This window comes from Kogia breviceps, chromosome 12 (genome assembly GCF_026419965.1).
Source record: "Kogia breviceps isolate mKogBre1 chromosome 12, mKogBre1 haplotype 1, whole genome shotgun sequence".
NCBI classification, from domain to species: Eukaryota; Metazoa; Chordata; class Mammalia; order Artiodactyla; family Physeteridae; genus Kogia; species Kogia breviceps.
This window is the reverse complement of record NC_081321.1, coordinates 93,437,202-93,463,465: the sequence shown is the minus strand read 5'-3', so window position 1 is coordinate 93,463,465 and position 26,264 is coordinate 93,437,202. Positions and strand designations below refer to the sequence as shown.

Genomic DNA, 26,264 nt, shown 5'->3' with positions numbered 1-26,264 from the left:
TCTCTTGTGGAGCACGGGCTCTAGGCACGCAGGCTTCAGTAGTTGTGGCACACGGGCTCAGTAGTTGTGGCTCGTGGGCTCTAGAGTGCAGGCTCAGTAGCTGCGGTGCACGGGCTTAGTTGCATGCGGCATGTGAGATCTTCCCGGACCAGGGCTCTAACCCGTGTCCCCTCCACTAACAGGCGGATTCTTAACCACTGTGCCACCAGGGAAGTCGGATATTTTTCTGTATTATCTTCTAGAAGCTTTATTGTTTTGCTTTTACAACTAGGTTGATAATCTACCTGGAATTTTTTTTTTTTTTAATGTATGGTGCGAAATAGGACTCAAGTTTCTTTTTCTTGTTTTTCAGCTGGAGATTCAGTTTTCCCAGGACCTTTTATCGCAAACTGTTCTTTTCCACTGCTCTAGAATGCCATTGGACATAAATCCAGGTGTCCCTCCCTGTAGGAATGGATTCGTTTCTAGTCAGTGTTCTATTTTTTTCTTGCACCAATACAGTGCTGTCTTGTAAGTTCATAATAAATCTTGATATGTGGTAGAACAAGTTCTCACTCCTTCTTCTTCAAGATTATTTTGGCTATTCTCAACTCTTTGCATTTTTATGGGACAAAGAAGTTCCACCCACAAAACCAACAAGCAAAGAAAGAAAGAAACAAAACCTCTGCTCTTGAGATTTAAGATTGGTATTGCACTGACTCTATAGATCAGTTTAGTAAGAATTGACAACTTAATACTGTCTAGTCTTCCAGACTATAAACCTGAAATACCCTCCCACTTATTTAGGTTTTCTTTAATTTCTCTCAGTAATTCTTTGTAGTTTTCTGCACATTCGTTTTGGACATATTTGGTTAGATTCATTCCTAGTGTTTGACATGTTTTGATGTTATAATAAATGATACTTATTAAAGTTTAATTTTCTACCTGTTTGTTGTTCTATATAGCCAGGCAGTTGATCTTTTGTATATTCATCTTGTATTCAGCAAACTTGCTAAACTCATTTATTAGTTCTAATAATTTATCTGTAGGACTTTTTGGATTTTCTGAGAACATAATCATATCATCATGAACATAATGACAGTTTTTGCTTCTTCCTTTCCAATCCTTATACATTTTATTTATTTTTCTTGCCGTACTGCACTGGTAAGAATGACGAGTAAAATGGTGCATCCTTATCTCATTCCTGTCTCAAAAGGGAAAGCTTCAGCATCCTACCGTTAAGCATGATGTTTGTTCTAAGTTTTTTGCAGATACCCTCTGTTGCATTAAGGATATTCCTTTTTATTCTCAGTTTTCTTAAGAGCTTTCTTTTTTAAAAATTCATGAATGGGTGTTGTATATTATCAAATGCTCATACTGAAACAAATGAGATTTGCATTTATTAACTCGTTAGTTTCTCCTTTATTTTGTCAGTGTGGTGAATTATACATTGAATGGGTGATTGGTTGGTTTTGAAACGTTAATGCAGCCATATATTCTGGGAATAAGTCTCTCCTTGTCATGATGTAGCATCACTTTTGTAAATTGCTAGATTAAATCAAATATTTGTTTAGGATTTTCAGCACTATGTTTATGAGAGATATTATCCCGTAATTTTCTTTTTAAAAAACATTCTTATCAGGTTTTGGTGTCAGCTTTAGCTGGCTGCATAAAAAAAGTTGAGAAGTAATCCTTCTCCTATTTTCTGAAAATTGTTTAAGATTGATATTACTACTTTCTTAAATGTCTGGAAGAATTCATGCGTGAAGCCATCTGAGCTTGGAGTTTCCTTTGTGTGAAGCTTTTCAATATGTATTCAATTCTTTAACAGATACAGGACTACCAGATTTTCTCCTTCTTCTTGTGTCAGTTTTGGCATGTTGTGTTTTCAAGAAATGTCAAATTCATTGGCATAAAGTGGTTCATAATGTCCTCTTTTTTTCTTTTTAACACCTGAAGGATCTGAAAAGATGGTACTTCGGGTTTTCTGTATTTCTCATTGAGTTTTGTTAGGGGTTTATTGATTTTTAAAAGTCTTTTCAAAGAACCAACTTTTGACTGTGTTTAAGCCAAATGCTGTTGTATGTATACTAATGCCATTGCCCCTGTCCATTAGCTGTTTTATTAATGTTTAAGTTGTTAAAAATTGCAAAATGCATCCTTGACTTATTACAGTCTACCTTTTTAAAAAATATATTTATTTTATCTATTTATTTATTTGGCTGCTTTGGGTCTTGGTTACAGCATGTGGGATCTTTGTTGCCACGTGTGAGATCTTTTTTTTTTTTAGTTGCGGCACAAGGGATCTTTAGCTGTGGCATGTGAACTCTTAGTTGCAGCATGTGGGACCTAGTTCCCTGACCAGGGATAGAACCCAGGCCCCCTGCACTGGGAACGCAGAGTCTTAGCCCTGGACCACCACGGAAGTCCCACAGTCCACCTTAAATTGGTACTTTGACACTTCCCTGACAATGCAGAAACCTTCAAATATTTCAATTCCATTTATCCATCTCATCAACTTTTTGTGATGTATTTTCATTTTAATTAAATCTATATGTAAATATTTCTATCTGTATACCCCCAAACATTTTTATTGTTCTTAGAAACAGTCAATTCAGGGAATTCCCTGGCCGTCCACTGGATAGGACTCCATGCTTTCACTGCTGAGGGCCCAGGTTCAATCCCTGGTCAGGGAACTAAGATCCCACAAGCCGTGTGGCACGGCCAAAAAAAAAAAACAAACAAACCCAAAACACAGTCAGTTTAGATTTGCCCACGTAATACCTTTTCCAGTGTTCTTTATTCTTTCCTGCATTATGTTGCTTCCATCTGAGATAGTTTTCTTTCTGCTTAATTCTCTTAGTACAAGTCTGCAGACAGTGAATTCTCTGTTTTTCTATCTCTAAAAATGACTATATTTTACCTTCATTCTTTTTTTTTAAACTGAATAAAAACGTGGGGCTTACCTCAGTTCCCTGAGTAAAAATGTGGGGCATACCTCAGTGTGCTTCCCTTTTCTCTAGAATCCTGGCCCGCTATGCTTTGCCTGCGTTTGGTTCTCTCCAGAACCTTCAAATATTTGTTTGAATTTAATCCTGCCTTTATATTTGTTTTCACCAGGAAGGCTAGTCTGGTACAAACTCCTCTGTCATAGCCAGAAGTTTCCACTTCATCTCACAAATTTTATATGTAATATTTGCATTGTCGTCGAGTCAAGATAGTTCCTAAATTTTACCATGACTTCTTGTTTGAACCGTAGATAATTTGTATGTATCTTGGTTAATTTGTAAACATATGGGAAATTTTTCGTTATCTTTTTGTTATCGATTTCTAGCTTAATTGCATCATGGTTGGAGGACATAGTCTAAATGTTTTCAGGTCTTTGAAATTTGTTTAGATTTGCTTTATAGCCCAGCATGGGTCCAATATTTATAATTTTGTGTGTGTGTTTCAGAAGAATGTGTATTCTGTACTTGATGGGAATAGTGCTTTATATATGTCTGTTAGGTCAAGTTTATTAATTGTTCTATATCCAATAGGGTTTTTTTTTTTTTTTTTTGGTCTGCTTGTTGTGTAAGGAACTAGTAGAGTATGTTAAAATCTATCAGTGTGACTGTGGATTTGTCTAGTTCTCTTAATTCTGTCAAGTTTGACTTTATTTTGGAGCTTTATTATTAGATACATAATTATCGTATTTTCCTAGTGAATTGAAACTGTTACCATTACGAATTGTCCCTCTTTGTGTCCAGCAATGCTTTTTACCTTAAGCTTTACTTTTTCTAATATTAATATAGCTTCACCAGGTTTCTCTTGGTTAGTATTTATATATTTCCTTATAATTTTAATCTTATAAAGAATATGTAGTTGTCTTTTCTTTCCCCTGTTATCCAGTCTGTTATTTCTTATATTTATTTGGAACATTTAGTCTATTTATGCTTCATGTAATTCTGATATATTTGGGTTTAAATCTACTGTTTTACTGTAGCTTTTTTTGTTGTTATTCTTCCACCTATTTTCTTTTCTTTATTCCTTTCTTTCTTGTCTTCTTTTTATTTTTTGGTTTTTGTTTTGTTTTGTTTTAGCTTTATTGAGATGCAATTTACAAAAAATAAAATTTACCAATTTTAAGTGTATCATTCAATGGATTTTGATAAAGGTACACACTCATGTAACCATCACCACAATCCAGATGCACAACTTTTTTGTTATCCCCCAAATTTCCTCTGTGCGCCTTTGTAGTATTTGTAGTAATGCCTCTGCACCCACCACAGCCCTTAGCAAAACACTGATCTACTTTTTTAAAAAAAAAATTTATTTATTTTATTTATTTTTATTTTTGGCTGTGTTGTGTCTTCATTGCTGCACGCAGGCCTTCTCTAGTTGTGGCGAGTGGGTGCTGCTCTTAGTTGCGGTGCGTGGGTTTCTCATTGCGGTGGCTTCTCTTCTTGCGGAGCACAGGCTGTAGACACATGGGCCTCAGTAGTTGTGGCTCACGGGCTCCAGAGCACAGGCTCAGTAGTCATGGCGCACGGGCTTAGTTGCTCCACGGCATGTGGGATCTTCCCAGACCAGGGCTTGAACCCGTGTCCCCTGCATTGGCAGGCAGATTCCCAACCACTTTGCCACCAAGGAAGCCCCAACACTGATCTACTTTCTATCCCTATAGTTTTATCTTTTAATCATACAGCATGTAGTCTTATGAATCAGTTTTTTCCCTTGGCATAATGCTTTTGCAATTCATGACTGAATGTTTTCTTATTATTCCATTTTTCCATCTCTATTAGCTTGGGAATTTATACTCTATTATTATCTTTTAATGATAGCTTTTGGGAGGTAGTTCTCCTTGGGTCTCTTGTGTTTCTGTACATCTTACAAGCAGAGACTCTGACTACTTTTGTTCCATACTGTCTTTACAAGGATGTTTGTATTGTGAACAGTCTTGGAAGATAGAGGTAGGGTCTTTCTCTCGAGCAAAGCGTAGGTTTGCTTACTCTTCTATGTAATAAAGATAATATTTTCCTCCAGAGCAAAGCTTAGACAGATTTTCTCATTGATGATTATAACAGATTCAAGTTCCCTACACTCAGGGCTTCTGTCTTCTAATGCAACAGGAGCGGGTGTCACCTGACCCTCTTCATGTCACCCTCTGGGAAATGGATCCCAGGGAATAGGCACAAATGCTGATACTCTGGCACAAATGCTATTGCTGTGAGTAATAAATTGCCCTTTGTCTTTCATCCAGGAACCTTGTGTCTTCTGCCAGCATCCATGAAACTGTGTCAGGCTAACTTGTTAGTTTGCAAGTAGGGTAAAATCTGAAACCTTTCACAGTTCTTTTATTTATTTATTTATTTATTTATTTAACATCTTTATTGGAGTATAATTGCTTTACAATGGTGTATTAGTTTCTGTTTTATAACAAAGTGAATCAGCTATACATATACATATATTCCCACATCTCTTCCCTCTTGCATCTCCCTCCCTCCCACCCTCCCTATCCCACCCCTCTAGGTGGTCACAAAGCACTGAGCTGATCTCCCTGTGCTATGCGGCTGTTTCCCACTAGCTATCTGTTTTACGTTTGGTAGTGTATATATGTCCATGCCACTCTCTCACTTTGTCACAGCTTACCCTTCCCCTTCCCCATATCCTCGAGTCCATTCTCTAGTAGGTCTGTGTCTTTATTCCCATCTTGCCCCTAGGTTCTTCACGACCGTTTTTTTTTCTTAGATTCCATATATATGTGTTAGCATACGGCATTTGTTTTTCTCTTTCTGACTTCACTCTGTATGACAGACTCTAGGTCCATCCACCTTACTACAAATAACTCAATTTCGTTTCTTTTTATGGCTGAGTAATATTCCATTGTATATATGTGCCACATCTTCTTTATCCGTTCACCTGTTGACAGACACTTAGGTTGCTTCCATGTCCTGGCTATTGTAAATAGAGCTGCAATGAACATTTTGGTACATGACTCTTTTTGAATTATGGTTTTCTCAGGGTATATGCCCAGTAGTGGGATTGCTGGGTCATATGGTACCCTTCACAGTTCTTGATAGAACCCTAGAGATTGTAACACACATCCTTGGCCTTACTGAAGTATAATTGGTACTTTGGCCTCTTCCAGAACAGTACAAGGGTCTTAGAACCCTTTAACTCCATTTATCCCACTCCAGACTTCTATGCCATGTATTGTTTTTTATTAATATTTTTATTTTAAACCCAACAAGGCATTATACTGTCAATATTTATTTAGACTCACTCACATATTTACCATTTTCATGGTGCTTAATTTTTTTCCTGCATCTTTGACCATCCATCTAGGATCAACTTTCTTCTACCAGAAGAAAATCCTTTTGTATTTCCTTTTATTTGGGTCTGCTAATGTCACAGACAATCTGTCTCTCTGGTGCATTTGTTTGTTTGACTAGTGGAATATTTTAATTTCAACATCATACTTGAAGTGTTTTTTTTTTCTGGGTGTAGAATTCTCAATGGCATTTATTTTCTTTTAGCTCTTTAAGGATGTCATCTCATTATCTCTGGCTTCCATTGTTGAGCTTCATTGTTGAGTCTGATGGTTGCCCTCTGAAAACTTTTTTTCTCTTTGCTATTTTTAATGTTTTCTCTTTGCATTTTGTTTTCAGCGGTTGTTACATGGCACATGTGTCAGTTATTGCTACGTTACGATATGTTGACCAATATGTGTCATTCTCAGTTATTGCTATGCAGCAAACTCTCCCAAAATTTAGTGCCTTAAAACAATATCAGTTATTTAGCCCACAAATCTGCAATTTGAGCAGAGCTTAGTGGGAAAGGCTCAGTTTGATTCTACATAGTATTAGCTGGGGTGGCTTGACTGCACGATCCACTTCTAAGATGACTCACAACTGGCAAGTTGGTGCTGGCTGTTGGCTGGGAGTTCATCCAGGGTTAAGGGTCCAGGGCCAAGAGTCATCTCCATGGTGCTTCAGCTTCCCTGTGGTATGATGGCCGGGTCCCAAGAAAAAAGAGATAGAGGCTTCCGTTCTCTTAAATCTTTGCTCTAGAAACTAGGACGGCATCACTTCTGCCATATTCTTTTGGTAAAGCAGTTACAAAGCCAGGTTAAAGGGTAAAGACACATAAATTCCCACTGCTCAGTGGCTCAGTGGGAGGAATGTAAGTGTGGATTTGGTGGCGGGGGGTAGAGGAGGATTTATAGAATATTTTAAATTAATGGAATAATGTTTTCCACCAATTTTGGAAAGTTCATAGTCATTAACTCCTCAAGTATGGCTTCTGTACAATTCGTTTTCTAGTCTGGTTTTGTATCTCCACTTATATGTATGTTAGATCTTTTCATTATATATTCTATGTCTTTTATCTAGTTTCCTGTATTTTCCAAGCTTTTGTCTCTCCATGCTTTATTCTGTTCACTTTTTTCTTACCTATCTTCCTTTTCACTAATTTTCTATTCAGCGCCATCCAATCTGCTATTATACCTAACCACTGAGCTCTTAATTTTGGCAATTATATCTTTAAATTCTGCAGTATCCACCACTTGGTTCCTTTTTTTTTTTTTTTTTTTTTTTTTCAGTACATGGGCCTCTCACTGTTGTGGCCTCTCCCCATTGCGGAGCACAGGCTCCGGACGCGCAGGTGCAGCGGCCACGGCTCACGGTCCCAGCTGCTCCGCGGCATGTGGGACCTTCCCGGACCAGGGCACAAACCCCTGTCCCCTGCATCAGCAGGCGGACTCTCAATCACTGCGCCACCAGGGAAGCCCGGTTCTTTTTTTTTTTAATAGTTTAAAGTCTTTTGCCAAAATTGTAGATATTCTGTTTTATCCTAATATTGTCATAGTTATTTTAAAGTCTGTGTCAGGCAACTTCAGTATTTGTAGACCCCCAGTTATAGATCTGTTTCTCTTGTATATTGTCTTTGTTGGTTTTCTTTCATATTTTCTTTTTTAAAAAATATTTATTTATTTATTTTTGGCCGCACTGGGTCTTAGTTGTGGCATGTGTGATCTTCCATTGCGGCGCATGGGCTCTTCGTTTTGGTGTGCGGGCTTCTCTCTAGTTGTGGCGTGCAGGCTCAGTAGTAGCAGTGCGCGGGCTTAGTTGCCCTGCGGCATGTGGGATCTTAGTTCCTCGACCAGTGATCGAACCCGTGTCTCCTGCATTGGAAGGCAGATTCTTAACCACTGGACCACCAAGGAAGTCCCATCTTTCATGTTTTCTTATCTCTTCATGTGCCTGGGGAGTTTTGCTTTCATGCTGGACCATGGATTTGCAACAATGCTTGTGGAAATATACGTGATGATGTTTTTTTAAAAAGAAAGAAAGGAAAGGAAATCTTTTCAAATAAAAAAGAAAGCCCCAACTCCATTTAGGGGTGTGTGTGTGTGTGAGTGAGTGAGTGAGTGTGTGTGTGTGTGTGTGTGTGTGTGTGTGTGTGTGTGTGTGTGTGTGTGGTAGGGGAAAGGAGTCCATCTGGAGCAGGTCAGTCCACAACTGGAAGCAGGCAGGCACCTGTTTGCAGGGACCCAAGTCTTCAGATTCCATCAAGGGCATAGGCCAAGGGTCCCTCCCGGCTCACTTCTGTGTCTTCCTCCTCTGCCCTGGCTCCTTAGGCTCTTCCAGCTGGAGACAGAGGCCGATGCCCTGGTGAACTTCCAGCAGTATTCTTCCCAGTTGCCACCCTTCTACGAGAGCTCCAACCGCATCCTGCATGTTGAGGTCCTGCAGCAGCTGACCGACCTCATCCGCAACCACCCCAGCTGGTCGGTGGCCCACCTGGCGGTGGAGTTGGGGATCCGAGAGTGCTTCCATCACAGCCGCATCATCAGGTGGGCGGGGGGCTTGGCCAGGTGGGGCAGGAGGGCAGGACTGGGGATACTGGGTGTGGATGGGGAGTCTCAGTCCAGCCTCAGTTCCCCTCCATAAACTCAAAGGTTGCCCAGAACGTTTGACTTCAAAAGGGGCAGCACTGCCTCTGGGTTAGAGCAGGGGAATGCTGACTAAAGTCAGAAGGAACAGTGTAACATTTCTGGAGTGCCTGCCAGGTGCCAGGCCCCTGGTAGCTGTTTTATACCCACCATGAACTTGAATCCTTTCAACATGCCCATGAAGTAGTGTCATCCCAGTGAGAGGTTATGTGACTTGTGCAAGGTCACTCAGCTGCAGAGGGCTGAAGAGGCTTCAGATCCTTGGTGTCTCCTTCCGAAGGCCTGGTTGCCCTTCTGGAAGCTGGAACACTTAGTCTCGTATGTCTATTCGGCCAACATGCCCCTGGCGAGGGCCCCATGCCAGCCAGAGGACTCGAGCTCACCATCCTGCCCTGAGGTAGCCACACCTCCGGTTCTCTGCTTCAGACAGCTTGGTTCAGCTCCCGGGCCCAAAGCTCAAAATTCTTCACTGCCTTTTACAGTTTACCGGCATGATCTTGGACACCATGGTGTTTGATCTCACAATAGTTCTATCGATTTCCTAGGGCAGGCGTGGCAGGTATTATTTTTATTTTTTTGTAGATAAGGATATTGAACCCTAGAAAAGTTAAGTGAATTGCCCGAGCTTGGTGAGATTGCTGCCTTCTGCGATTCTTTCTATGCCACCCCACTGCCCACTTCAGGCTGGTATGGCCCTAGGGCACATCCCTCATACAGGTGTGCAGACTGAACTAAAAACTGATACAGATCACATCAGTTACAAGTAAATTGTGACTCAGCCCTGAGTTTGAACCAGCCAGCTGGAACAGGGCATGAATGCTCTTGGGCTCCTCCCCCACCTCCCCTGCATCTGCACTTGGCTTTCTCAGTGCCCCGCCCACCCCGTGCCACACCCCTCACCTCCCGGGCCTCCCTTGCAGCTGTGCCAACAGCAGGGAGAATGAGGAGGGTTGCACTCCCCTGCACCTGGCCTGCCGCAAGGGCGACTGGGAGATCCTGGTGGAGCTGGTGCAGTACTGCCATGCCCAGATGGACGTCACCGACAACAACGGAGAGACCGCCTTCCATTACGCTGTCCAGAGTGACAATTCCCAGGTGCTGCAGGTGAGCAGGGGTGGAGACAGGGTGACTGATTCTGGCCACACCTTACCACGGCGGCAGCTGTCTTTGGGCTTCTGGACTCAGGTGTCCCTCCGGGCCTCTCACTGTCCCCACCTTGATCCTTGAGGCCTGAGCCCCTTCATGGGGGGTGTAGCCCCACCCGGCACTTGCCTCCCCATGCTTTTCAAGGAGACACATCCTTGGCCACTTTGCTCCTACAGCCCTGGGAAAGTCCTCCAACCCAGCAAACTGAGCTCAAGGTCTAGTCCCGTCAGTCAGTTTAATTCAGCTTCTCCTGAGCACTCACCGTAGGCTGGGCCCCCGGGCCGGGTGAATTTCAGCCCCTGCCTGGAGGCGCCCATGGTCCAGCAGGACCTGAGCTTAAGTTTTTACAGTAACTCAAAACAAACAAAACTCCATCTGGCTCCTGTAGCCATTTGCACCAAAGGCACTCCTTCTGTTAAATTTTTGATTCGCTGGGCAGAAAAATAAAAAATAAAAATTGTAGGCAAGTAGATCAAATGATGAAAAGGCTACCTTATATATCAGATAGAAAAGACAGAATACTGGGCAGTATTTTATTGCGTAGAATTAGAAGATTCTTCTAAAGGTTATATCCTTCTCTGTGCCTTGGCATCAGAATGGGGCCACATTATTCCAGAAAATATGGATTCCTGTCTTGTGATTCGTGCTCTCAAGGAAGGGAATTCTATACCCACTGTTGAACTCTGCCCTTACTGAGACCCCACTGTGTGCTCAGCACAGCACCACATAGAACCTGCCTCGACTCAGAGGGCGGGCACACACTCTTATCAATAGCTGTCCTTTACCGCTGGTCCCGTGCCTGACCCTGTACTCAGTGTTATATGTGTTCTAGTTAATTCTCAAGATATCCTCTGTGGGTGGGGGCCATTATCTTCTTCTCCTCGCCAAAGAGACTGGGGTTCAGCGAAGTTACGTGCCCGGGGAGGGGTGCCAGAGAGCTGTGAGCGGTGGGGCTGGCCCTTGAATCGGGCCTGGATACCAGCACCTCAGCCAGCACCTGCTGTGTCCCTAGCCTGTCCACAGACCCAGCTGGTCACAGGGGTACACAGGGGTCATAATTAACCTCAGGGAAACAGCTTTCAACCACAGTCGAGGAAATAAAATCCTCGTGGCTGTTTTATTTATACGGGTGTTTTGTTTTGTTTTGTTTAATTAAAAAACAATACCTACGCGTAGCTGAAAAATTCAGGCAGGACAGAAGGGTATGCAATGGAAAGCAAGTCTCATTCCCGCCCAGACCCCAGTGCCCATCCTAGATACAAGCTCTTTTACATTTTCCCGATCGAGAAATTTTTCATACACGCCACAGTCATGCCAGACCAGCGCCCCAGCCGACGCTGGCACAGTCAGCTTCTTTCTCTCCCCAAAGCCTCCTTCCTTGGTGGCTTCTCTTGAAGTTCTTGCCAGTGTTCTCGTGGAGTCCAGCTTCCCTTCCCCTGAGGCCCCGGAGAGGGACGGCCACAGCGGTGGATGTTAGCAGAGGGACAGGCCAGGGGCCTCGCTGTGTTTGGCTCCTGCCCACCCCGAGCTCTTGCTGTCAGCTCCTAGGGAAGAACGCATCGGCTGGCCTGAACCAGGTGAATCACCAAGGGCTGACCCCGCTGCACCTGGCCTGCCAGCTGGGGAAGCAGGACATGGTCCGTGTGCTGCTGCTGTACAACGCTCGCTGCAACGTCATGGGGCCCAACGGCTACCCCATCCACGTGGCCATGAAGTTCTCCCAGAAGGGGTAAGACCTGCCCTGCCCACGTGGTCCGAGGGGCCTCCCGTCTGCGCGGCCAGTCCTCTTGCCCAGGCGAGCAGTGGCCTCCGCAGGCTCGTTAGGTGCGTGTCAGATCCTGGTGCCAAGGGCTGCCCTGGTACAAAGAAAGTTATTTGATAAATGTGTGGGAGTGTGAATCTCGGTCCATGAACTCTGCTGTGCAGAGAATAGAACTTTGAAAGTTGCTCAGTCATGCACCTTAATTTCTGACCGTGAGCCTCCCTCTACCAAACTGGAGAAAAACATTCTTAAACTTCCCCGGGGTTCCCCCTTTCCCGCTCCCCCAGGTGATGCCCCGGTGCTAGAATCTCACGCGACCCTAAGGCTTGGAAGGGCCCGTGTGACCTGGATCCTCTGCCGTCCAATCCCACCACATCTGATCTGAACAGCCCCTTCATGGCTGCTGTGCTGGTGCAGCTTCTGTGCCCAACTCGAAACCTAGGAATGCTTAGCAAGGTGGCCCAGGGCCCCATCCGCCTGATGCATCCCTCCTTCCTGGGCGGTGGCACTGCTGGGACTCAGGTGCCAGGCCCATGTCTTGGGGAGCTCTCTGGTCTCAGGATAATTCTTCTCCATGTGCAGTGTGTGTGTGTGTGTGTGTGTGTGTGTGTGTGTAGGAGGGATAAAAGAGATAACTATCCCGAAATACTTCCCAGCAGATACAGTAACTAGAATGAATGAATGAATGACTGAGTCAGGCGGTCCCTCAGTCCCGGGCACTGTGCCTTACAGAGGTGGTTGAGAGAAAGCCCGGGACAGGGGATACAGAAGTCGCCCAGTACTCTCCAGAGCCATGTGGTAGACGGGCAGCAAGAAAAGAGCTCAGAGGGGCTGCCCTCGGCTGGGGGGCAGGCACGCTCACCCTCCCTCGGGGTTTTCCTTCCTCTGGGGTCTGCACCCACCTTTTGGCCCCTGGAGGGCATTGATGTCCCCTTGAAGGTCTGGTCCAAGCTTGGACAAACCCTCCTTTCCTTGATTCACTACTTGCAACACCAGCCGTTTGGGAGGCAGGGGAGGATAGAGGGCGGCCGTGTGCCAGTCACAGGCACCCATGTTGCAGACAGGCCCAGCCACTTTCCAGAGGTCACCCGTGGGAAGCTGGGGCTTAACCTCAAGCCTGTCTGACTCTGCAGCCAGCACCAGTGAGAGTGATCATTGCTGGCCGAAGTCATCAAGGAAGGCTTCCTGGAGGAGGGGGCTCGAGATGTGCCTTGAGGGGCTCGGGATACCGTTGCCGTATCACCATATACATTCTGGTCGGTTTTATTGCAACTGTATTTGCAGGAGCTCTCCCTCACCAGTAGATGAAGCCTTGAGTCGTGGCCTCTTCCAGTGTCAGGCTGCCCCCGCCGGCCTTCCTCACTCCCACGTGGCTTCTCTCTCCCCAGGTGTGCTGAAATGATTGTCAGCATGGACAGCAGCCAGATCCACAGCAAAGACCCTCGCTACGGAGCCAGCCCCCTCCACTGGGCCAAGAACGCAGAGGTAGGCAGGTCTGAGGGTGAGCCGGAGCAGGGGGAGGGTCCCAGAGCCCTTTGTTCCTTAGCTACCTATGGAAAGGAGGTTCCTGAGAGGTCTCTGAGGGTGGCACCTGAGGGCCCAGGAGATAAGCCCAAGGGAGGATGATGTCCTGGCATTGCAGGTGAGCGTCGCCTCTGCAGTTTCCTCATGTGTGAATTGGGGATCTGTGGCCTACCTGTGGAGGTATCGTGAAGTCAGCAAAGCAGTGCGTGGGAAAATTCTTCATAAATTGTCCAGCGCTTCTCAAATAGAAGGTGATGGGTGGTGATGATGCTGATGGTGATGATGTCGGTGGCTGTAGCTTCGTCTATAGAGAGCCTGGCCGGCATCTCCTCTGAGGCCTCTCCCTGAGCTAAGCTCTGACCCCCTGGGGGGATGGAGGTCTCTGATCACTTATCTCCAGGAAGCACAGCTATCAGTGCACTGGATGCCCTCAAAGATGATGGGATCCTCGTAAATGTGACCGGCCAGGAGGGAAGAGATTGACAACCACTGTGGATACCTTCACACCAGGAGCCAGACAACAAGTCAGGCCCTCCTGTACGTTTCCATGTTCCTTGTCAGCGCACTCTGTGAGGTGGGAGCTTGCATTCCCGTTTTCACAGCAGAGAAAACTGAGGTGCACAGGGGTGCAGGGACCCTTCCAAGCTCAGACAATGGGGATGAAGTGGGGCTGAGCTTCGGGCTCAGGCCTGTCAGAGTCCAAAGTCCAGGCTCTCCGGGGCTGTTGGGTGAGCAGGGTTGCCAAGGCCCAGATGGGGTCATGCCTTTGCAGGGTCCCACGCCGGGTGGCAGACAGTGGGGCAGTTCTGGGGCAGGGCCCAGAGGAACCTTTGCAGGGAGGGATGGGGTCCTGTGAGCTCCAGGAAAGGACCCTGAAGCCCTTTGAAAAAGTCACCGCAGCTTCTGCTTTTTGGCCCCCTAGTTCCTGGGGTGTGGCCGGTGTGGGAGGCAAGGTCTGAGGCCACCCCCAGAACTGGGGCCTGCCACCTCAGCTCCTCCCATTGCTGGCGCTTTCCAGAGGCCCGAGACCTGAAGGAGGTGGCCCTGCCCAGGTGCCACCAGGTGCCACAGGCCGCAGCTGCTCTGCGCACGCTGCTGACTCGGGCCGGGACCCTGTCTCCGCAGATGGCCCGCCTGCTGCTGAAACGGGGCTGCGACGTGAACAGCACCAGCTCCGTGGGGAACACGGCCCTGCACGTGGCCGTCACGCGCAACCGCTTCGACTGCGTCATCGTGCTGCTGACCCACGGGGCCAACGCCGAAGCCCGGGGCGAGCACGGCAACACGCCGCTGCACTTGGCCGTGTCGGTGAGCCCCGGGCTTACTGCCTCCTCGGCAGGGGTGCAGGCGACCAGCAGGGCTGGGGCATTCCCCGCTCTGAACCCGGAATAACAGCCCCTTCCTCTGTGCTCCAGGACCTCTCATTCCCATGCCCCCGTGTGACATCTGGATGCTGTGAGAGGGGGAAATACAGCTCTGGCTACTGACACTGGCCTTGGGCAACTCACATCACCTCTGCCAGCCTTGACTTCCTCATCTGGAGAATCGAGGTGTTGGTACCCACGTGACAGAGTGGTTGAGTGGATTCAGTGATAGACACCCGGTAACTGTATGAGGGTTGTCTAAGCAGCACATGTAAGACCTGGCATGGAGTAAGCATCCCCGAGACGTTCGTTCTCCTTCCCTGTATCATCAGGGAAAACTATTCATCTGCGTGTTGCCCTTATCTCCCTGGTAGACGCCAAGCTCCTGGAAAGCCGGGCCTGCTTACACATCTTGGTGGCCCATGGTAGGTGCTGGTCACCTTTGCTGGTTTATTAGAGAGCACAGTTCCTGCCCTTAAAGCCCCTACAGTCTGGTTAGACAACTACAGCATGAACATAGTGAATGCAGGGGAGGGAGTGTTATTTCTTACAGACGTGTGTGTGTGTGTGTGTGTGTGTGTGTGTGTGTGTGTGTGTGTGTGTAACTGTAGCAAACCATATGTACCCATAATTCTGTTCAACATGTCTCGGAGTGATAGAATAGGAGATTCCCTTGGAACTCTAAAAGAAGGAGATTTAGGACAAAGTCAAAGACATCCTGTTTTATACCAAAGGTCATAATTGTAGAGGGGATGTTGCCCAAGAGACTGAAACTATAAATAAAACTGTGGACATTTTTAGCACTGAATGGGCCCTTTGAATTATGTAGTTGAACAGTTCTTAAACTTTTTGGTCTGTTTGATCCTTTTATGCTTTTCAGAATTATTGAGAATCTCAAAGACTGTTTATTTGAATTTATCTATCCATATTTACCATATTAGAAATTAGAAGTGAGGGACTTTCAAGATACTTATTAATTCATTTAAAAATAACAATAATTTACCAAGCCCATGCTAACATAAGTAACATGTTTATGGAAGATCAACTTTATTTTCCAAAACAAAAAATAATTGAAAAGAGTTGGCATCGTTTTACATTTTTGTGAATCTTTTTAATGCCTGGCTTCAGAGAAGGCATGGATTTTCCTATCTTTTGCTACATTTATTCAGTGTGTTGTTGCATATGTTAAATATATGAAGAAACTCAGGCCTCACATAGATAGATATGTACATAGTTGGAAAAGATATGTAGTTGTACCTTTGCAGATAATTGTGGATATTCTTTCTTTCTTTCTTTTTTCTTTCTTTCTTTCTTTCTTTTTTTTTTTTTGTGGTACGCAGGCCTCTCACTGTTGTGACCTCTCCCGTTGCGGAGCACAGGCTCCAGACGCACAGGCTAAGCGGCCACGGCTCACAGGCCCAGCCGCTCTGTGGCATGTGGGATCTTCCCGAACCGTGCCCTGCATTGGCAGGCGGACTCTCAAGCACTGCACCACCAGGGAAGCCCTCTTTTTTTTTTTTTTTGCCACGCTGCGTGGCTCTCGAGATCTTAGTTCCCCAACCAGGGATTGAATCTTAGTTCCCCAACCAGGGATTGAACCTGGGCCCCGGCAGTGAAAGCGTGGAGTCCTAACCACCAGACCGCCAGGGAATTCCCCCTGGCTATCCTTTCCTATTGCTCCAAAACTTGACAAGGGGTAGTTTCTGACAAGTTGGTTGCAGTGGACACTCTGAAATCACCTCCTCGGACTTTTCAGTCTCTGTTACAGTGAAAACCATTGGCATCTTTTGCACTTTGCCTGGATCTTCTACCCCTGCATGACTTCGTGTCATCCTTGGAAAATACTGGTTTGCTGAGTATGCCTAGCTACCAAATGTTGACCCATTTTGTTATACAGTCTCAAAAGCTCACAGTTGTAAATATCACCACAATTTCATCAGAAAAGTCTTTAAATTGGGGGAAGCTGTCAAGCCCATCATGGCATAGAGCAGTGTTCTAGAATTCCAGTTCTTGTTTGAAAGCTTGAGTTGTGTCACTGGCACAAAATACTGCCAGCTGTTTTTTTTGAAGTGATAGGCTCACCGCATTCATTTTTGAGAAAGTACCTCCTAGATACCCAACGCTGAACAATTGTAGTTTGTCTGCCAGTTGTTTCTCGACTAAAAACAGTTTCTCTTGCAAAAAAAAAAAGCAGCTCATTCTGCTTGCAGCTGAAACAGTCACACACAGTGCTTTTCCCGAGGCAACCGTCATACGTGGTTTTGCCACAGAAATGCCTTGTGCGTACTGTGCGTTTTATGACACGGAGTACACCAGTGTCGAAACTCAATAAGATTAACATTTCTTACTGCTTCATCAAGGGCCTTCTTAAGTGAAGCTGGCTTTGTAACGAATGAGTTTACTTTTTACGATGAGTGCGTGGCAGAGGAGAAGAGCGTGATGACTGTTCGTTTGGTGCCGCCGCCTCGCTTCATGCTAAGGCACCAGCAGTTTTATCCACAGTTGTTTTTACATCATCGGTGCAAAAGTTAACACAGTGCAAATGCAAACAACACCTTGATATTTTCATGAATATGGTTCTAACCTCTTGAACCCTCTAAGGGGCCTCCGTATTCATAGGGGTCCACAGTTCTTACTTTGAGAACTGCTGACATAGGCCAGTGCTTCCATACTCCAGTCACCTGCATACCATGTGTGCAGTTATTGGCGAATTCACGAACCACTTTTACAATTATGTACTTAATCATTGCTTTAATTTGGCTTGCTTTTAAGCTCACTTAAATTTATTTTGAAGGAACTGTTATATTACCGCCACAGGTGGTAAACCAGTGCCACAAATAAAAGGTAACCAAAGAAGAAATACATAACTAATGGTTAAAACACACGTTTACCTGTGCCCATATACATCCTAATGGTGCATGAACAGCAGTTTGGAAAACGGCTTTCTAGACACACCTCTTCATTCTCTAGGCAAGGAAATCAGGCCCTGAGAGAGGGAGGTGATAAGCCCAGAGCTCAGGTCTCCTGGCAGCCAGTCTGTTGGTCAGTGCTGGGAAACCACGCCCAGCCCGGCCCCACTGCCCAGCCTCCAGACGTTCACCGCGCTTTCTCTGGGGAGGGGGCTGCCGTCAGGGGGGATATGTGCTCTGCTTCCCCCTCAGAACCGGCCCCTGGACTCGATGGGGGCCTTTCCTCACTTACCCTCTCCTGCAAGCGACCAGCAGCTGACCCTTCAGTGGCCCCACGGCTCCTGGGTCGGGGGTCAGATGTTTTGCTTCTTTAGAGAAGGAGCTGGCGGGGCTGGGGGCTGGGGGCTGGGTGAATCACTTCCATTTTCTACCTGGGTTATTAAATTCTCACCTGGGGATTCTTGTAAGCCTGTTTGTCGGCAGTGGCCTTCAAACTGTAGGCTGTGCAACATGGGATTGACTGCGGTGGGAGTCAGAGGGGTTCCAGTGTCTCTCCCCATGCTGCTGAGAGGTCCGCCAAGATGATGGATTGGAGGGGAAGAGGCCGGGGTCCTTTCTCTCTTCATTTCCCTGAGCTGTTGCATATTTCCCCCTCACTCCATCACCAACAGAAAGACAACATGGAGATGATCAAGGCCCTCCTTGTGTTTGGGGCAGAAGTGGACATCCCGAATGACTTTGGAGAAACTCCTGCATTCATAGCCTCCAAGCATAGCAAACGTATGTGCTCTACACTCTGGGACCAGAGTTGGGCAGGGGTGGGTGCAGGGTGCAGGGACTGGGGAGCGGGGAAGTCCCAGCCATCAGCTGCCCACGTCCTGTCCACACCCGCCCCCAGTTGGTCCCTGCACAGAGTGGCTAGGAGCCCTGGGAGGCCCAGAGGGGAAGTTTCTTCTTCCCAAGCACAGAGCCCCTGACCACTAGATGGGGGCCCCAGGGGGCTTGCCAAGGCAGTGTCCTCTTCTGTGTGGCCACCATCCTGCCTCAGGGTGCCAGGACTCTGGGGGGTGGGGGGTGGGGGGTGGGGTAGGCGGCAGCAGCAGCCCTCTATCCCACTCTTGGGGAATTCACTGACGGAGCCACTTGCAAGAACAGCCACTAGCCGATGCATGTGCTGCATGACACGTGTTACCCCCTGTACACACAGGCATGTGCTACATGACACGTGTGCACCCCTCGTGCACACAGCCACCCTGCATGTGCTGCGTGCTGGCTTAGTGAGCCTTGGCTTCAGGCCTGGAAAGAGCAGATCCTCCTCACCAGAAGGCTGACGCCCTCTGGAAGGTTCTGGGGAACGGTGGAGGTTGCTGTGGGTGTGTACCTGATGGCGTTTGCAAGCAAGCGTGTGTGCACGTGCATGCGTGTGCGTTTTCAGTTATCCCATCCGTTAGATGGGAGTGAATGCCCACTGGCCGGTTTGTTCCTGTTGCGCTCTGAAAGCCTCGAGAATTGCTGAACGTGGAGGTGGGAGTCCTGCTGTCTTGACTGGTGTAGAAGGGAAAGCGGGGGTTCCTCAAATACTCGGGCCAGGCAACACCGACCTCCTCCTTCCATGTTCCAAGTCCGACTCCCAGGACCCGCCCCAGCCCCAGGCGGCTGCTTTGGATATAACAGACTAGAGGCAGCACGCCCTGTCAGGGTGGGATCAGGGCTCTGGGGCATCCCCGACCCCCCACATATGCAGGTGGCCTGGGAGAGGGGACCACGTGTGGAAGGGAGGGACCTCTTACTCGCACATTGACAGTTTCTCATCCTGTGCGATCTCCCCCTCCGCGAACATGACAAGTCGTCACCAGGAAGGCGCTCCTAACTCTGCTGAGAACCGTGGGGGCCGACCGCCGCTCCCCACTCACGCAGGGGGTCTCAGCGGAGCAGTGCTCCGCAGCAACGCACTCCTCCTCCTCCCTGGAAAGATCTCAGCCCCCACCGATCAGCTTCAGCAACCTGGGTAGGCAGCTCCCCTCCTCTAGCTGTGGCTCCCAGGCCCTTGGGTCAGAGCAGTCGCTGCGGGAAAGAAACGGGGCCCCAGGGGAGAAGTCGTTGAAGGAAGCAAAGGAGGATGGGCAGCATTTGTCAGCCTCGGGAGCAGCCAGCAACGCATAGCGCCCAGAGGCTGCTGGGGTCCCTGGCTAATGGCCCGTGGGCCATTTCCCCCGAGAGGGTGCCCGGGACACCCAGGAGGTGGGTACTTTCTTGGCCTCTCTGTGCCCTGGGAGCTCGGGTGGGCCGTGAGGAGAGCTGGTGGTGGCTCAGAGCCCTTGGCCCTCTGAATCTCTGTCAGGCCTGGGGCCTGTGCGCTCCTCCTCCGGCCCCTTTGCTGACCTACTGGCCAGGCAACCGGCGTCTGCCCCGTGCATCCTTGGTGTCCGTGGGGACGGCCCCTGAGAGGCGGAGACCTTCTCTGGGCTTCCGGTGGGCTGGCCCACCCAGGGCCCTGGATCGTTTGGGAGTGGGGTTCCCCGAACAGAGAACAGAGACCGATCCTTGGCAAGCTGGTGCTATTTTTTTTTTTTTTTTTTAACTCTTGGAGAATCAGACACCAGCATCTTCAGCCAGGATAGCCTGCCAACCCTGGAGCTCAGGACAAACTGGCAGCCGCAGTCAGTCCTTCTGGCTCCGCCTCTCTCCTCCTCCTGCCCCTCCCCACTCAGGACCTGCCCCCCCCCCCCATCGTTATCTCTCAATTTTACAGGCAATCAGCCACCCAAGCCAGGCTGGATGGTGGGCCTGGGGCGCGGCGTCAGACGGGTAATGCCCCGGGCCTAGGGGGTCCGCAGAGTCCGCTGTGCCCCAAGTTAGCTGCAGCTCTAGTCCCCTCGGCTCCTTTTTCTCAGCTGCACGTCCCTCTCCCTGGTGCTCTGTCCACGCCTCTCGTGGCCAGTCTCCCACTTACCTTGTCCACTCTGGCCACTTGCCCTGGCGAGGGGGAGACACACTGCCTGGCAGCCTGCCGTCCTGCTTTGCTGCTTCTAGACTCCGTGCACAGCTGTGGGAAGGGCCCGTCGGAATCGGGCTGACGCGGCACTGCCGGGCCTGGCAACCTGGGGCCGGGCTGCTTGCCAGGAGGGCAGCCAATCCATTTGGTGGGCGTGGGGTGGGCCTTGGGCACAGGGGAAAACATGGATGCCATGGGTGGGTGCATCCGATCTGAGGCCGCTGAGGAAGTTTCCAGACCTGGGATCAGGGCAAGAGGTATCTGGAAGGTGGTCGGGATATCTCCATTCCTTCATGGAGTTAAACCCCAAGGAATGTCCCAACTCTGCCCTTTTGGCTAAATGACCTTGGACGAGTCGTATAACCTCTCTGAGTCTCATCTGTAAATTGGGGGTAATGATTCTGTGATGGTGGCTGTCAGCAGCACCGGCTCCTGTGCGTGAAGAAACGCTTTGTGAACTGCACACACAGGGCACGTCGGGGGTGCTTGTGCTTCGGGGCTTTGCGAGGAAGACACAGGAAAATCGGGAGCCGGCCGGGCAGGGTGGGGCGCCCTTCCCAGAGCAGTGGGCTCCCCTCTGCATTCCAGCCCCTCGCTCCCTGAGGGGCCTGTGGCCTCTGGCCCTGCTGTATCCTGGGATGGAGAGCCCTTCCAGGGGGCTGGGAGGCGGATGCTCCTGCTAGGGACAGTGGGGTGGGGGCACAGCTCCAGATTTGCCCTCAGGACCCATGGGGTGGCGGGGAGTGGCGCGTGCCTGGCCCCAGCCCACCCTGCCCTGTGCCTCACAGAACTGCAGGACCTCGTGCACATCTCCCGGGCCCGGAAGCCAGCCTTCATCCTGAGCTCCATGAGGGACGAGAAGCGGACGTAAGTGTCGGGGGCAGGCTCGTGGACAGGGCCTCTGCTGGGTGCCATGCAGCAGGCGTGGGACTTTTTCTACTCTGTATCTGGCTCTGCAAGGTAGCTCGCGCTCTCTGTAGTTCACAGCAAAGAGACTGAGTCTTTAGGGAGGCTGGGCCTGCTTCTCCATCAATCACCGTGCCGGCTCCGGGCCACACGGTGGAGCTGGCTGCGGCCCTGTCCCTTCTCTCTCCGACCCTGTCATGGATTGTCGGGGGAGATGGCCCAGCTCTCCTCTGGAGAGAGCCCTCAGCTGCCCTGATGCTGAGCCTGCTTCCCTCTGATTCTACCCACTCCTTACCCCGCCTCCCTCCAAGAGCTAGTGGGTGGGTTGGTTCCCCAAGTGTCTGCCGTATACCCAGGCCCATTCTAGGAGGCAGGCTGGGGTGATGGGTACAAAGAGAAGAAACCCAAGCCCTGTCCCTGAGCACAGTCCCTGGTGACAGTGGTTGTCAGAATCAGTGCCCACCAGCTCGGCAAGTTACCAGGACAAACGTGTTTCCTATCAGCTGTTCTCTCTCCACCCTTCCCTGTAATGCTGGAGGTGGTTTATTTGTTCTCTGTTTCTCACTATCCTGTGTTCCTAACAGCCTTCCTAGGGAGGCATTAGTAACCTTGTTTTGCAAATGCAGGACTTGAGGTTAAGTGACTTGTTTAAGGTCACACGAGCAGACTCAGCCCAGGGCTTCCGAGTCCATACCCTTCCTACTCCTGCAGGCTCCCTCCTGGCTGCACCCCTAGTGCCTCCCCTGCAGGGAAAGCTCTCTTCTCCCAGAAGCAGCTCCCAGGACCAGGCAGCCACATAGGTAGCTGGGCCTCTCCTTGTCAGAAGGCTCGGCTTCCCCTTGCTGTAGCCCACTCGTTTCCTTGGCCACCCTGTGCCATGTGCCCTGAGGGTGCACCTGCCCTATAGGCCGTCTCCCCCTTCCCTCCCAGCACGCCCCCCCTCCCCCCCACACCCCTGCGCAGGGGCCGAGCAGGGTACCAGAGGGAGGACTGACAGGTGTCCGCCAGTAAGAGGAAGGAGGCAGCAGATTCTCCAGCAGGACTGGGGAGTCTGCACAAGCCTGAGCGCCCTCCCTAGAGGTGGGGCTGGGACAAGAGTCTGGACACCCCTGTGAGGACCTCCCCACGCAGGTCTGTGAGCCACACGGCTCAGCCCCGCTCCCTCCATTGCCAGCCCCACATCTTCAGAAAGGTCTCTTGCCTCTTTGCTCCAGCCTCCCTGGCCAGGGGTCCTGCAGGCCTCCGGCGACAGCACCGCCTCCTCTGCCACGCTCTGGGCTTGCTGCAGGGCTGGGCAGCTTGTCCAGGAAAAGACGAGGGACCCCGGAGGCGGGCCGCGCAGGCCCCTCCATCTACCAGCTGTGTGTCCGTGGGACGCCTCTCGCCTGCAGAGCCGGGCCTTGTCCTCCGCGGGGGAAGAAAGTCAGCAAACAAGTGACCAAAAGCAATTGCGGATGGAAGCGAGAAGGGCTCTGCACCACAGAAGTGGGTGGGGCAGGAGCGGGCTGAGCGGGAGCGTCCCGGAGGCGTCGGGCGGGCTTCTCTCAGCCATGACTTTTAAGCTGAGATAGACAGCAGAGGAGGAGACCGGAAGGAAGGTTCCAGGTCTGAGCACAGACGATAGAGGCCTTCTTCCCTGGGGCAGGGGCGTAGGGAGATGGGTCAGGATGTGTTGGAGAGTGTGTGACCCGGGAGTCCACAGACCCCGGTCCAGATCCACCTGTGAGACTCGGAGCTTCCTGTCCTCACAGATATGCGCAGGGTGACGGGGGCTGTCCACGTGGAAGGGGTTTGGGGCATTTAAGTGAGTTCATGCTGGTGGAAGCTCCTTATGGCTCCTGACACACAGACAGTCCTTCCCCCGTGCTGCTCCCACCCGGCTGGAGGGGCCTGACCTTGGACACCCATTCCTTGTGGCCGCGGGAGAGCAGCCCTTCCCCCAGCCTTGTTTAATTCGAACAGACTTCTATCAGGCACCTGCTTCGGGTCAGGTCTGGGACTGGGGATCTGGATCTGACCAAAACCAAGTGGCCTTAGGGAGCCCCTGTTCCAAGTGGGGGAGACAGACCCAGGCATCTGCCGAGCTGGCACGTGGCCAGGGAAACCTTCCCTGCCCCCTGCCGCCCTCACCTTCCTGTATCTGTCTCTCTATTGCACCTTTCGCCTCCTGAAGTACTGTGTTTATTCCTGTACTGACTTCGCTGCCGCCTCCCCGAAGCCCCGGTAGCACACGAGCTCCGCAGGGCTCGGTCTCCACGTGCTCAAGCAGCTACCACGGGGCAGGTGCTCAGGGACACGGCATGCAAGGTGCCGGCTGTAACGGGACCCTCTTCTCTCCACTGCTGTTCCCACCACAGCCGCGACCACCTGCTCTGCCTGGACGGAGGGGGCGTGAAGGGCCTCGTCATCATCCAGCTCCTCATCGCCATTGAGAAGGCCTCGGGCGTCGCCACCAAGGACCTCTTTGACTGGGTGGCGGGGACCAGCACGGGGGGCATCCTGGCCCTGGCCATCGTGCACAGTGAGGGCAGCCCCTGGGCTGCTGAGGCGGGACGGGGTGGGGCTGAGACCTGCCCTCAAGTTGGGCTGAGTCTGTGCTCCGAGCTTTGCGGAGAACGTCATGGGGGAGGGGAGGGCCCACAGGCCCTTCGAGGGGTGGCTGGGGTGTTGGGGTCCGAGGCTGGAAGGAGGAAGGGCTGGGGGGTGGGCTAGGGTGATGCCCACCCAGCCACAGAGGACAGAACTGGTTTCACTCTCAGCATCGGGAGCATTTTTATACCGGTTGCCATGACCCCGCAAGGCAGACACAGAAGGGCCTCAGAACCGCTGGAAATGAGGAAAAGCATTCTGAGGGTGGGTGGAGCGGGTGGCCTCAGGAGTGAGGAATGTGATTCGGTGGGGTCACAAATGCCAGAGCCCTAGTCTGCACACTTCATGTTACCCACAGGGTAGTGGAGGCCCTGGGGGGAGAGGTGGCCCAAAGTCACATGGCCCACTGGAGGGCTTGCTGGAGCTAGGAGTCCCAGGCACGCCCATCCCAGCTCTCCCCAGCGACACAGACAACCCCCGCAGTTTGCTGTCACTGCAGCTTTCCAGAGGTGACGGGGCATTTTGCTTATCGGACGGACTTCCGGGTAGGCCTTGTCTTGGCTCGAGCGATGTCTCCTTTATGGAGCTGTCTGGGCTGCGAGATGCTGCATGTGGGGGGCCCCCTCCAAACGAGCTACCGCCCGGCGGGAACTGTTGTCTCAGCATCCCTGGCTGGGAGTCCCTGCCTGGGTTGGGTTCCATGCCCTCCAACTCGTCCTGCAGATCTGAAGGCACCAGGAGAGGACCCTCCCCTTCCGGGACATCAAGGCCTTCAGGCCAGGCCTGCGCTGGGTGCTAGGCGTGCAGGGCTGAGTCAGGTGCACGCCCCACCTCAAGGAGCCCCGGGTCCCGTGGGGGAGGCATAGGCATCCGGGTGTTCCCAGTGTGAGGAGGCCATGGCCCGGCAGCCCAGGGCGTGTGTGGGAGGGACATGGGGCACAGCCAGCCCAGGAGGTGACCTAGAGCAGCGTCCCATGGGGCTCTGGGAAGAGGAGGATTATCAGTAGGCAAGCTGCTCGGACTTCTGTCCCCTGGCCTCTGAGGCCCCATGTCCCCTCTCTGGTCTCCCCTGAGAGAAGGGCCAGCTCAGGGCTGGCCTCCGCCCGCTGGGCATGAGATCTGGGCGTAGAGCAGAGTGGGCAGAGGTTCTAGTTTCTCCTCCAGAAAAGGGTCACTTCCTTCTGCAGGGGGCATTTATCCCCCATCCAGGGTCTTCAGGAGCCCGGGGGCTATGGAAGGGATCCGCGAAGACGCCTAGTTCAACCTCTCCTGCGGGCAGAAGCGCTCCCCTCCGCAGCCCCCCGCTTGCACACCCCTGGGCCGGCTGAGGCGTGCTGGGCAGCTTCTCCGTACTGTGAGGTGCAACCTGCCCCTTGGAAGTGGTCTGTTCCCGCGGGACAGGGCTGGTCTTTCTGTTCCAAGGCAAATGGGGTGGATCTAGATTTATAAGCTTTTACACGTCCAGGACCCCTTCTTTAAAGAAAAAATACAAATTACGAGTACAAGATTAAGTGCCGAGCCTTGGGGCCGCTAAGGGGGTTTCTGCCTGTGGGAGAGGTTGCAGAGGATGGTCCCAGGAGCCCCAGCTTGCTTGGTGCTTTGGTAAATCCGCCCCCGCACCCCTCTGGTTCCTGGGCTCAGGCCCCCTGTCAGGGCAGCCCTCGCATCTCTCCGCATCTCCGACCCCCCTGTTCCTAGGCAAGTCCATGGCCTACATGCGTGGTGTGTACTTTCGCATGAAGGATGAGGTGTTCCGGGGCTCTCGGCCCTATGAGTCAGGGCCCCTGGAGGAGTTCCTGAAGCGGGAGTTTGGAGAGCACACCAAGATGACGGATGTCAAGAAACCCAAGTAAGCCTCCTCCGCCGCCTTTTCGGGAGCACAGCGGCTTTGGCCCCAGCCATGCATCCCGTCGGCTCTTCCTGGGGGCAGAGGGCTCCCTGCCCTGGTCTGATTAAAGCTGAATCGAGGGAGGGGGTGGCTGGGGAACACAGGTGCAGAACACCCTCGACCCATGTCTGATGTTTTTCCACCCAAACAGCACATCCCTGGGTCAGAAGGGGTCGGTTCTCGTCCCTCACACACACACTTGGTGAGCACAGCTCTGCCCCTGGCACTGCCTATGTGTGTGTGTGATGGGGTGGGAAGGCTTCCCAT

The 26,264-nt window shown here is 50.7% G+C and overlaps 1 protein-coding gene across 13 annotated transcripts in view; it reads left to right on the top strand.

Annotated features, from left to right (window-relative positions):
- Nucleotides 1-26,264, top strand: part of PLA2G6 (phospholipase A2 group VI) — a 77,100-nt gene that overhangs the window by 37,254 nt on the left and 13,582 nt on the right. For 9 of the 13 annotated variants that reach the window (XM_067010205.1, XM_067010194.1, XM_067010201.1 and 6 more), the window contains 9 exons: nucleotides 8,600-8,815; nucleotides 9,835-10,018; nucleotides 11,602-11,789; nucleotides 13,211-13,307; nucleotides 14,472-14,654; nucleotides 18,291-18,399; nucleotides 21,403-21,481; nucleotides 23,878-24,041; nucleotides 25,808-25,958. In XM_067010205.1, the coding sequence (XP_066866306.1) occupies nucleotides 8,600-8,815; nucleotides 9,835-10,018; nucleotides 11,602-11,789; nucleotides 13,211-13,307; nucleotides 14,472-14,654; nucleotides 18,291-18,399; nucleotides 21,403-21,481; nucleotides 23,878-24,041; nucleotides 25,808-25,958 (1,371 nt within the window). Of the gene's footprint in view, nucleotides 1-8,599; nucleotides 8,816-9,834; nucleotides 10,019-11,601; nucleotides 11,790-13,210; nucleotides 13,308-14,471; nucleotides 14,655-18,290; nucleotides 18,400-19,465; nucleotides 19,628-21,402; nucleotides 21,482-23,877; nucleotides 24,042-25,807; nucleotides 25,959-26,264 lie in introns of all 13 variants that reach the window. The other 4 variants (XM_067010203.1, XM_067010198.1, XM_067010199.1 and 1 more) reach the window with 2 other exon arrangements.